Below are 12,483 nucleotides of genomic sequence, written 5' to 3' on the forward strand. Positions count from 1 at the left end.
TGCCCAAAACTTAGAATAGTGCCTAGTACATGGAAGGTGCTCAAGAATTACTTGATGAATGAATGTATGAATGGAACTCTTGGCCTGTTCCACATTGAAAGACAACCTCTCTTCTTTTATCTGCTTCTTCCCCCAACATTGCTGTTTATATACCAAACACCCTTTATTCTTTATGTGCTTCTTCATGAAACTAACTCTTCCTTCTCTTTCTAATCCCTTCCTTGAAGTTTCCGCTACTCCCTGGCTATGTCTCTGGATAAGTTCCTTCCCCTCACTGGCCTAAATTTGCATTTGCAATCCAGTTAGACTAAGTGATCTGTAAGAGCCCATCTAGTTCTAACATGCTAGGATTCTCATTTTCCTCAGCTAAAATGAAGACAAAACAAAACAAACCTTAACACTCCCCACAACATGAAGAATCTACTATATTTTCCTCCACTGTTGGAGAAGCATGTGGACTAGAGGAGTTTGATAAGGGATGGAATTTCTCTAACCATCTCTGAAATGGGAAACTCACTTATCCTTAAAAGTCTTTAGCAAAGAAGATTCCATAGCTCCCCCTCTTCCCTGTTCTGGCCTCCAAGAACCTATCCCTGTGTCTCATTCTCTATTTTGTCAGCCTCTCAGACAGGCTAAGTACACAGGAATGATAAATCCATGGATATAAAAGCGTATGCCACTTAGGAATTGGCAAACACATGAAAGGGGTGGGGAGGCTGATGACCTGCCTTCACAGGAGTGTCCTCAGAGCTTGAGAAACCTAACGCTGGTTCTGTCTTCATTTATTATGGGACCCTGGATAAAAGGGTTTCCCTTGGATTGTCTCTACCTTGCAAGTGAAAATTGAGACAATCATTTCCATAGTGGGAAAATGAAGAAAGATGAGAGTCACAATGAAGACTGTTACACTTTAAGTTAGTATTGTCATGCCCTAAATTTCCTTGAATGGTCTATATTTAATTCCCAATTATTTATACATGCACCATCCACAGTAGTAGATCTAGAAAGATGATGGGCAGGCTACAGACGGGAGGATGAAATGGTTTTGTATAGAAGTAGACAGCTGATTCTTATGCCATTTAAAAGTCTCTGTTGCTCCTAGAACTGTTTAAAACACATTGTTTTTGCTGTTAAATATTAAATATTGATAAATACATGTTTACTCTCTTTTATATGAATCTATCATTCCTAATGAGCTGCAGGATGTATTCTGTTTCTCCAGTATTGAGGGAAGGTTTATAAGGAATTTATCCCTCAGTCTTCCATGAGCCCAGTAGAATAAATTGATGAGCCATTTGACTAAAAATTGGTTATCAGTCTAGGGCCCTGGGAAGACTTGTTTTTAGATGGTGTTAAGCTAACTGATAGGTATTGGGATCGAACCCATGACCTTGCCTCCATTAGTACTGCGTTTGGACCCATAGAACTTAAAATTGATGACAATTTCCCTCTCACACTTAAAGGCTACTCAGCCTCTTAATTGAGGGGGCTATTTTTCATTAGTCTGGGCCCTGCCCTCCAAAGACAATGTTGATTGTCTCATCCTAGAATTATCATTAAAAGATTCCTGGCAAACTGGACCCAGCATATTTCCCATCTTAGTCTTGTCACCTGCAATTATTTATACAGCTTAACTTTCCTTTCAACTAATGGCTGCCCCTTGACTTCCTGGAGTTTGCCCACGTCTCATAAATGGTTAGAGGGAAAAAATGTTGGAGGAGAGGGAAGAAATTGGAGCTTTTTCTTGTTACTGACTCACCATTGGATGTCCTTTTCAAGTACCAGTAGTTGGAGTAGAATGAGATTGCCCAAAAGAATAATTTTCTACATTGTCATGTTTGGAACAGTGATAATCTTTCTGCAGACTTTCATGGTGGGATTTCAAAAGCCTCTCAAACTCCCAAATGCCTGGAAACCTCTGAAGAAAGAAGATTCTTTTGGATTAGGTCAAATCACAACCGCCAAACACTTTGGTATACATGCAGCCCTTGGTAGTGGTATCTAATTACATTATTTAATTTCTTAGGCAAACATTTATTTCACTGACACTGGACCCACATACATCCTTGTTCAGTTTCCCTCAGAAAAGTTGTAACATAAAGAGGATTGAGGTCATCTGAACGTTTTGCATCAAGACCCTTAGGTTATTTCAGTTTTCAATCTGCTAGGTTAGACATCTTTCACCTCTTGGCAATACTTATCTATCTATTATCTTATCCTGATGAACTGGAACACAATTAAACCAAATTGCCAGTTTCTTTAAAAACATAATAAAAAAATCAACGGAAAAAATAAAAAATAAAAAAAGAAGGAAATGATAGCAAAACATGCTGCACCCAGGGCTTTAAACTAAATTGGATGACTTCCAGGAGATGTCCTGGGTTCTGTATGTACACTACCCGGTTTCCTGCTCTTTCCCCACCACTTATTTTCAGTGCCGGAGAATGAAAATATGCAACCTGAAGACTCCAAGGACTTGTGCATCTCTCTGTCAGCAAAAACATCTAATGACAATCACTTTACTCACTAAAGCTGGAAAATAGGCCCAGCCCATTTCCAAAGCATCATACTGGAGTTGAAGCCCAAAAGCCTTTTGGTTACCCCTTACTTATCAGAAAATATAACTGCCAGAACCTGCCTTTCCTTGAGCAGTTTGGTTTAGAATTTGCACCTCTTCTCCTCTTCTCTTCATCTAGGTTCAAAATTCATCGATCTATATGTTTATCTGGAAGCTGTCATCAGAGCTCTATCTCTGGGAGCATACTTTGCTCTGAACTAAATCTATAAATCTACATCCTCAGCCTACTCATGATGTCTGGGGTCCAATTCTCTTCCAGATTCAATTCCAAATGCAAGGAGCAAGTTGATGAGCTGCTCAGTAACTTAAATAAGTTAAGGTTCCAAAGTGCTACCAGATCATTTATCTCACGCGTAGAGTTCAAAGTTTCTGATCTTCACTAGAAAGAAATAATTAACGTCTGAGAGCTTCAGGGACCTCATCCCAAATAGGCAATTAAATTTTGCCAAACCAGAGCTGTTTGAAAAAAATGTGGCGTTTTGTGTAGGGAAAACAAATAAAGAAAAGAGAAAGGAGACTTTTGAGACCATGGGAGTATACCACTGCTGGGCTTTCCACAGAACTAAGAAATAATTCTTTTTTATTTTGGTCCATAGTCCCTTCACATTCTTTCTGTATTAAATTGGTGTCGTGACAGAGCCTGCAGCTGGTGGAGAAATGTCTATCAGGGGACAGCTGGGATAGAGAGTGCACAGCAGAGAGTACATGTGTTATTGATTCCCACATTGAAATAGCCCTTATGTTTGCCTTTTCATTCCCACTTCTGCCACCTCAGCCTGCTCAAACAGCCTCCAGGGGCTCCTTTTTGCAACTGTATCGAGTTTGTATGCTTTCATATAGCACACAAGGTCAACTGTGGCAGTCCCTCATCTATCATGTAACATTTACTTTTTTATTTACCTATTGATACGTTTATTCAACAAATATTTAATGAACACCCACCATGTGTCAGGCTATGTGCTTGGCATTGAGGAGACATGGTGCAAAAAATTGCCAGATATGGTACCTACTTTCATGGAACTTACAGTCTGATGGGGGAAACTGACATGGCCCAAACAAATGAGAATGTGTGTATGCACTGGTGGTAAGTGCTATGCAAACTATACAGTGATATATGTTATTGATTCCCACATTCACTTTTGTCTCCCAAGTCCTCACCAAGTAGTCTCCACTTGAATCAGGTTAGTTCCTTCATTGTTCTATGAATTCCTTCACGCTCACTCCCACTCCTTCTGCACGATCATTCAGATGTTCTACCAACTTGGAAAGTAAGGTCCTATCTAATCCATCTTTCAGCACTCGGCTTAGTTCTTCTGTTATCTATTTTGTTATCTGGTTCTCTCTGTTATGACTCTTCAACTATGACATAGGTTACCTGAGGACAGATCATTGTTTTTCAAGCTCTGTAACACTTTTTATGGTAGTAGATACAATATAGGGTAGTGGGAAGCAGTCTGAGGTAGTGGTTTAGGCTGTGTATTCAGAGGCTTACCAGTTCTGTGAACTTGTTCAAGTAATCCAAAGAATCTGAGCTGAATTTCTCATCTTTAGGAAATGAGTAAAAACATGTAAAATACTTAGAATAGTGCCTGGCACATGGTAAGTCTCAATAAATACTAGCATGTTAGTTATTTTTACTTTTCCAAATGTGTTCACATAAATTGGTACTTATATTTTATAGATGGGAAAATTGTGGTCTAAAGCAATGAAGTGAATTGACTAAAGGTCACACAATTAATTAGAGACAGAGATGGATAGAAAACTCAGGGCTACATCCATATCACTGACTTTTGAGAAATTACCCCTATTGTATTTTGCTTGATTCTTGCTTTGAGGGTGAAGGTCTCAGATCTGGTACTCAGCAAGATTTTGTCCAGGTCCTTGGGTAACTCAGTGTGACATGATATCAGTACCACATTAAGACACTGGTTTTTGGCTGAGGCTTGTTTCACTGCCAGTTAGAAAACAGTAATGGCGAGGATATGGAATCAGTTCCCATGACAGTACTTAACTTCTGTCAGCCTCATGACCTCTGAATGTATCCCTAATGTAGCATTTCTCAAATTGGTCAGGAGAGAAGACCCAAGGATAGAGTAGACACCCTACAAGTTGTCTGACATTGGGCAGCTTACTTTAATTTTCTGGGTCTCAATTTCTTTTGCTTATCAGACCATTTCTGGGGCCTGTTGCAGTTATGATACCCTTAATTTTAGAGAAACTTTTCCTGTTCAAAGCCTTTTGTGATAGTAGGTCATAAATATCTTTCTTGTATATGGAAGACAACTAAGGAAGTTATCCTAAGGCCTAATAAAAGGGTTACAGGAAAGATCTGGGTTAAGGCAAAAAGAAAAACATTTGTGGGTTCTGTTGCTTAGTGTAGGGATGTATCCTGACCGTCAAATGAAGGCTTTAGAATGCTGAATAGCAGGAATTACTGCAGGCAAAGGGGAAGAGACAAGCGTTGGGGACTGAGCTGGTGGAAATACATTTCTCTGCTTTGGAAAGATTGTGACTAGTAGAAGACCTCTTTAGTAGCTGTTTCTGGTGTACTCTTGAAAAATCCTTAATCAGAAGACAAGCAAAACAGAGAGTGTGCAGTGGATTATAAAGGGCTGACCATAGTATAGGCAATTCCTCATCACAGTCCTTGGGTGCCTGTCTGGAGTTATGCACAAATCTATAATTCTAATTTAGCAAGTGACAACTCTGCCTTCTCCCTTTTCCTTATGTTATGAGGTAGGCCGGAGCTATGTATTAGGAGCCATGAATTACCAGAAACAAAGGGAAATGAGGTTCTGGAGAGGACTGACTGGCCAAACATCTCCTAACAGACTTTAAGCAAATGTCTAAGGAAATTTGTTTCAACTTTGAGAGATGATGAGGCCATCTTAAACTGGAAGGTGTTCTTTCCACCTGTGATGCTTTGGGTTGGTCCCAGACAAGCAGAACATTTCTAATAGCTTTGTGTCTTAGAGATTCTCTTAGGCCCTTGGGGCATGATTAGCCTCAGTGCCTTCCTCAAAGTTGAGCAATTAAAAACTATTTCTTGTAAACACCCAAAGATGCCACATTGGACATTGTTAAGAAGTTGGCAGACTTGGCAGTTAACTTCACCTAAAACTTCCAACTCCATAATGACATACTAATTGTAAGCAATGGGGAAAATGTACAATGCTTTCTCAAGATGAGAGTGGAGAAACTTTGAAGTCTTAAAAACAACAATGAAAAGTTCTGTACAAATAGAAGCCAAGCAGTGGGATTTAATTTCAAAAACTTCTTATGACTTTGACACAAGAGAGTTGTAGAATGTGTTCATCTAAATGACACCCATTTTAGAATATGAGACTTTATCGTAAATAACCCCAATATAAAAATGCAAATCACTTGTGGGGAGACCTGGGTGCTTGTCTTGGCTCTGTCACAAACTTGCCTTATTATTGTAATAAGTCTATTAACCTCTTCTCATTTGTGAAATGGTGAACAATAATCCCTGCCCTAGGTACTGCATATGGTGTTCTGAGGACCAAATTACATACTGATTGCAAAACACACTTGAAGATAAAGAAATATACCAGTTCATAGAATTATTTTAAACCTATGGTCTGAATGAAATTAGAGCAGGCCTATAGATCTCAGGATTAGATCTAAATTTCAGGTAGGACACACTGGCCTTATTTGATTTGGTGGGGGGAGAAATACATATCTGTAGATACACAGATTAACTCATTTAATTTCAAAACACCTTAATTTTATAGATTAAGAAAGAGGCTTAAGGAAATGAAATAACTTATATGTTCTTGTGCCCAGAACATAATAAACCATCAGTAAGTGGCAGTTGGTATTATGGACATTCTTTATCATATAGTCATTTGATGTGTTCAGGTCAGAAACATTATACGCTCCTCAGGAGGAACATGATGATGAAAGTACTGGCTTAGCATAGCTGGTAGGGGATGGGGCACTCTGCTTTATGCAGAAGTCAAGTTTCTAGAAAATTCATATTACTTGATCTATTGATTGATTCATTGATTTTTTTCATGAAAATTTAAATTACTTGATCTATTAATTGACTGCTTCATTCATTCATATACTCACTTATTAAATAAACATATATAGGCTATGTACTATGGTTTCAGACAATATGTCAGAAGCTCAATGTACAGAAATAAGTAAGTCTAGGTCCCTAAGTTGAATAATTTTATCATTAAGTAAGGAAATACAGATAACTAAAGTAGTTCATGCAAAAAAAAAGTATTACAAGTGCTTTGAAAGGAACACCAGCTATAATGGAAAAGAAGAGGGCTGGTCAATTCTACTGGGGATGACAGGATGTCAGGAAAGGTTAATTGAGAAGGCAAAGCTTGAGCTGAGTCTTCAAGTAAGTAGGGGCTTGTCAGGAAGGCATGTTGGAAAGTAGAAAGGAAAATCAGAGAGAAAAAGAAGCATGTACCAAGGCCCAGAGATGTGAAACTTACTTCCTAGTTTGGGAAACCAAAAGCAGCTCAGCATGGCTGGAGCAGACCATGAAAGAAAAAATAGGGCAAGCAATTGGATTGCAGACTTAGGCAGTGGTGAGGTAATGAAGGGCACTGTTCAATGAGCTGAGGATTTGGACTTTGTTCTTAAGGCAGTGGAAAGCCACTGAAGAGTTTAAAGAGCATATGGTTGGTTTGGGTTTCAGAAAGATCACCCTTCCCAGCATTGTGGAAGATTGAATGGCGGCAGGTGTGGAGACAGCAAGATTCATTGGAAGGTTGCTTAAATAGTCCAGATGAGGCTTAAATCAAGGCTTCAGTTGTACCTTCATCTGTGAAATGGAATAATAATTGATAGGGTTTTGTGAGGATTAAAGGAGTTAATATTTGTTCTTAGAACAGTGCCTGCTACTTAGGAAGCAGTGTATGTTTCTGCCTAACAACAAAAAGAATGTAAGCTTCTTAAAAGCAGGATTATGATTATCTTATGTACTAATTTTCTACCTGGTCTGTATCCTTCTATGTATTTTTATGAAATAAATGAATAAATGTTATTTGTTCTTTCTGCCTCTCTATAACTTCTATATTTTTGCTCCAAAGAAAGGGATATTCTTGGAGAGTTTGTGTAGAATTTTACCCTTTCATTCAACAGAGTTTTAAGACTGAGTTTTTTTCTTTTTCTTTTTTCTAAACATGTTTATTGGGATAGAACTCCCTACCATACAATTCACCCATTTGAAATGTATAATGTTTTTTAGTATATTCATAGATATGTGCAACCATCAACACATTTAATTGTAGAACATTTGCATCACCTCAAAAAGAAACCCCATATCCTTTATCTAACCCCTCACCTACTTCCCAGCCCTGCCTTAAGGCAACTACTAGTCTCCTTTTTGTCTCTATAGATTTACACATTCTGGACTTCCGTATGAGTGGAATCATATACTATGTTGACTTCTGTGACTGTCTTCTTTCACATAGCACAATGCTTTTGAGGTTCATCCAAGTTGCAGCATGTATCAGTACTTCATTCTTTCATACGGCCTAATAATAAATGGATATAATACATTTTGTTTATCCATTTGTTCACCAATGGACATTTGGGTTGTTTCCACCTCTAGAATATTATGAATAATGCTGCTATAAACAACAGTGTACAAATTTTTGTGACATATGTTTTCATTTCTCTTGGGGATATTACTGGAAGTAGAATCACTAGGTCATATGGTATAACTCCATGTATTATCATTTGAGGAACTACAGGACTGTTTTCCAACGTGACTGTGTAATGTTACATTCCCATCAGCAGTGTATGAGGGTTCTGATTTTTCCACATCCTTACCAACACTTGTTATTATCTGACATTTTGATTTTGGTCACCCTAGTGAGTGTGAAGATCTTACTGTTGCTTTAGTTTTGTAATATTTTCCTGACATATTACAGACATTTATTTTTCACAGTTCTGGAGGCTGGAAAGTCCAAAATCAAGATGCAGTATGGTTGGGGGAAAGCCCTCTTCCTAGTTCATAGCCTGCACCTTCTTGCTGTGTCTTTACATGCTGGAAGGGGCTCAGGATCGCTCTGGAGCCTTTCTTATAAGGCGCTAATCCCATTCATGAGGGCTCCACCCTCATGACCTAAGCACCTTCCAAGTCACCACCTCCTAATACGGTCATGTTTGGAGATTAAGATTTCAACATATGAATTTTAAGGAAACATATTCAGACCATAGAAAGCTCCTACATTTAGGTCTTTGATCCATTTTGAGTTACTTTTTGTATGTAGTATGAAGTGAAGGTTCAACTACATTCGTTTGCACATGGACATCCAGTTTTTCCAGCACCATTTGTTGAAAAGACTATATTTTCATCCATTTATTAGTCCTGACACCCTTGTTAAAAATTAGTTGATCACAGATGCTTGGGTTTATTTTTGGACTCTTGGTTCTATTTCATTTATCTATAATGTCTATCTTTGTGTCAGTAATACTCTGTCTTGATTACCATTGCTTTGTAGTAAGTCTTGAAATCAGGAAGTGTGTGTCCTGCTAGTCTGTTCTTTTTAAAATTGTTTTGGCTATTCTGGATCCCTTAAAATTCCATTTGAATTTTAGGATCAGCTTGTAAATTTCCACAAAGAAGTCAGCTGAGATTCTGATAGGGATTGTATTGAATATGTACATAAGTTTGGGGAGTATTGTCATCCTAACAATGCTGTCTTCGGATCATTGAGCATTGGGTGTTTTCCCACTTATTTAAATCTTCTTTAATTTAAGATAAATTACAATGTTTTGTAGTTTTCAGAGTATAAGTTTTGCACATTCTTTGTTGCATATTGCTAGGTATCTTATTACTCTTTTTGATGTTACTGTCAATGGAATTGTTTTATTTTTAAAAATTTCAGTATAGTTGACACACGTTGCATTGGTTTCAGGAGTAGAGCATAATGATTCAATAACTCTATACATTATGCTTTGCTCACCACAAGTATAGCTACCATCTGTCACCTTATAATGCTATTATAATACCATGGACTATATTCCCTTATGCTGTACCTTTTATTCCTGTGACTTAATTCATTCCATAACTGAAAGTTTGTATCTCCCACTCATTTTCACCCATTTTGAAGAGTATTGTTTTCTTAATTTCATTTTCAGGTTGTTCATTGCAAGTGATTTTTGTATATTGATTCTGTAGCCTGAAATCTTGCTGAAATTGTTGATTTGTTCCAATAGTTTTCTCAGTGAATTTTTTTTAGGGTTTTCTACATATAAGGTCATGCCATCTAAGAATGAAGATAATTTTACTTATTCTTTTCAAGTCTGTATGCCTTTAATTTCTTTTAGTTGCCTAATTGCCTTGTGTAGGACCTCCAGTATGGTGTTAAATAGAAGTGGCAAGAGTGTACATCCTTGTCTTGTTCCTGATTTAGGGGGAAAACATTCATCCTTTCCCCATTAAGTATGATGTCATCTGTGGATTTTTCATAGATTCCTTTATCAGGTTGAGAAAGTTTCCTTTTATTCCTAGTTTGTTGTGTTTTTATGATGGAATGGAACATTAGGCTTTCAATAAAAGAATATTATGGGCTTTTAATGATATTCCTATCATTGTTGCCATTTACACATAGACTAGATGACTACCTTTTAAGTTTTTTTTTCTTTGGGACATTAGATAACATGGCTCTTTAATCTTCTAATAATGAACTTTGAGGGACAGTGCCAAATTCTAGTTTTGTTAAAGATATTGTGTCAAATGCTACTGAAATCATTTGGCCCCTAGTTGGACACTGACAGACATTTTTGATGTGTAAACCTTTTCATTACAATATTTTCTCCAGTGGACTTTGGCCCATGCTACACCCCAGCAAAGCCTACTCTGGAGTGATTAAACATTTCTGTGAATGTTCTCATCGGTTCCTTATTCTCATGCTTGCTGGGAAATGGGAGCAGGGACAAATTGGGTTAGGTGTTAAGTGCCTTAAATTGATTTAATCTCTGTTCCAGGAAGCTTGGGGGCCTTTTCTTACACTGTCCTGCTTGACAGAATTTCTGGAAAGAAGTGAGGGGCCAGTATTATCATTCCTAAAATGCAGATAGAGATGGGTTAAGGAACTTAGTCACCCTGTCCATCATTTTGTCACAGAGGTCTCATCACTCCAGTTGTAAAGAAAAGAAGCACTTAAGCTAAAGCTTCCAAAAAAATTGTTTGGGCTGTTTTAGTCAGTTTGGTTCGCTATAACAAATACCATATACTGGGTAGACTGGGTAGTTTACATAACAGATACTTATTTCTCACAGTTCTAGATGCTGGGAAATGCAAGGTCAATGTGGCAACTGAGTTGGTTCCTGGAGAGGTCCCCCTTTCTGGCTCGCATACTGATGCCTTCTTGCTCTATCTTCACATGGTGCAGAGAGATAGTAGATCATCTCTCTTATGTCTCTTATAAGGGCCCTAATTCCATCATGAAGGCTCCACCCTCATGGCATAATTACTTCTGAAAGTCTTCACTTCCACATATCATCACATTAGGGATTAGGGCTTCAACATATGACTTTTGGGAGGACACAAACTGAAAGTTTGAAAAGAGAGATCTGTAATTAACACATTATTGCCCTCAAAGATGCTATGTTATGGCTAATCTGTGAGAAAGGTTGGGGAAAAGGGACTCAAGTTCTCCTTTAAATAACTTTAATTCCACTGTTGACATATAAGCATAAGAGCACTAGCAAAAGGACAACTAATATTTGCATAACCTCATGCAGTTTACAGAGCATTTTTATATTGACCCAAATACCCTCAATATCAAAGCCATAAAACATCCATTTTATAGTGTACTGGGATGAGCATTTTGAGATGTGGCTTATAGGAAATAATAGAAATTTCCATATTAGAGATTGAGATAAAAGGTTCTGATGTTTGCCCACAACATTTTTAGATTTCTATAATAGCCCTTAAGTATTTTCTAGTTGGGAAGTATGCTTAATGTCCAGACACTTGTCATTGTTGTTGTTTTAATATTTATATAAAGTTTTTACTTACTCCCAGCAAAACAATCAAACTGCCCATTTAAGGAAGCCATAGATTTGCCTTCTGAGGATGTAGACCTTAGCCTGGCAGAGGCTAGTTGAAGTTGAAAGACTAATTTTCCTTCCTATTTTGATTCCCCCTCAAGTCCACCTGGGGTTTATGACTTCTGATGGGAAGAGACTAAGTCTAAAGCAGCTATAACTTCCTTGAATGGCTGTAACATTGGGTAAAAGCCAGCAGCGTTTGGCTTCACATTTGAATCAAACAGATTCAAGGGCTCAGGCAGAAGCGTGAACAAGTTACCAGTTTTTACCTTTTCTGATAATGGTTTTGTCTGGAAAAGCTATTTTTATGAACGAGTTGGCCAGATTTGACAATAGTATAGACTGTGGTCACAAATTAGTATTTTCAAATTGAGATGAAATAGTTCCTTCAGGAAATGTACTTTTCTGATCATTTACAGATTTAGGCTCTGGAGTTTGCAGGCTTTTCATTCACTCTCTCACACATTCATTCATTTCACTTACTCATTCATAGGAGCATTTATTGAGTGCCTGCTGTTTTCTCAGCCTGCTTCCAATTATTTCTTTGAAAGGTGGCTCATTTGGAAGGCTCCTAAAAGGAATGGTGAGTTGATTGGTATTTCTAAGTGCAGTCTGAATGTGTGAAATCTGAAGGTTGTTGGAAAGGGCTTTAGAAATAGGCTCATCGCTCCTGCCATTTCCTCTGCTGAGAACTTGCAGGGAGCATCCTGAAAACTAAGGGCCAGGGCAAATGCCACCTGGGAGGCCCTGCATTTCCTCTCACAAATTCACAGTATATGCCTGGGATGGGCTTCCCACTGGCCCTGCTTGCTTATCCACATGGAGCCTCTCCTTGCCCTTTGGTTTCAGCTTTT

General features: G+C 38.0%; 1 protein-coding gene across 1 annotated transcript in view; it reads right to left on the reverse strand.

The window, feature by feature from the left end:
* Nucleotides 1-1,774: 1,774 nt before the first annotated feature.
* Nucleotides 1,775-12,483, reverse strand: part of LOC123323424 (olfactory receptor 1468-like) — a gene marked incomplete at its 5' end in the record, with an annotated part of 20,194 nt that continues 9,485 nt past the window's right edge. The window contains 2 exon segments of the mRNA XM_044911923.1: nt 1,775-1,918; nt 4,071-4,123. Of these exon segments, the coding sequence (XP_044767858.1) occupies nt 1,775-1,918; nt 4,071-4,123 (197 nt within the window).

This window comes from Neomonachus schauinslandi, chromosome X (assembly GCF_002201575.2).
Source record: "Neomonachus schauinslandi chromosome X, ASM220157v2, whole genome shotgun sequence".
NCBI lineage: Eukaryota > Metazoa > Chordata > Mammalia > Carnivora > Phocidae > Neomonachus > Neomonachus schauinslandi.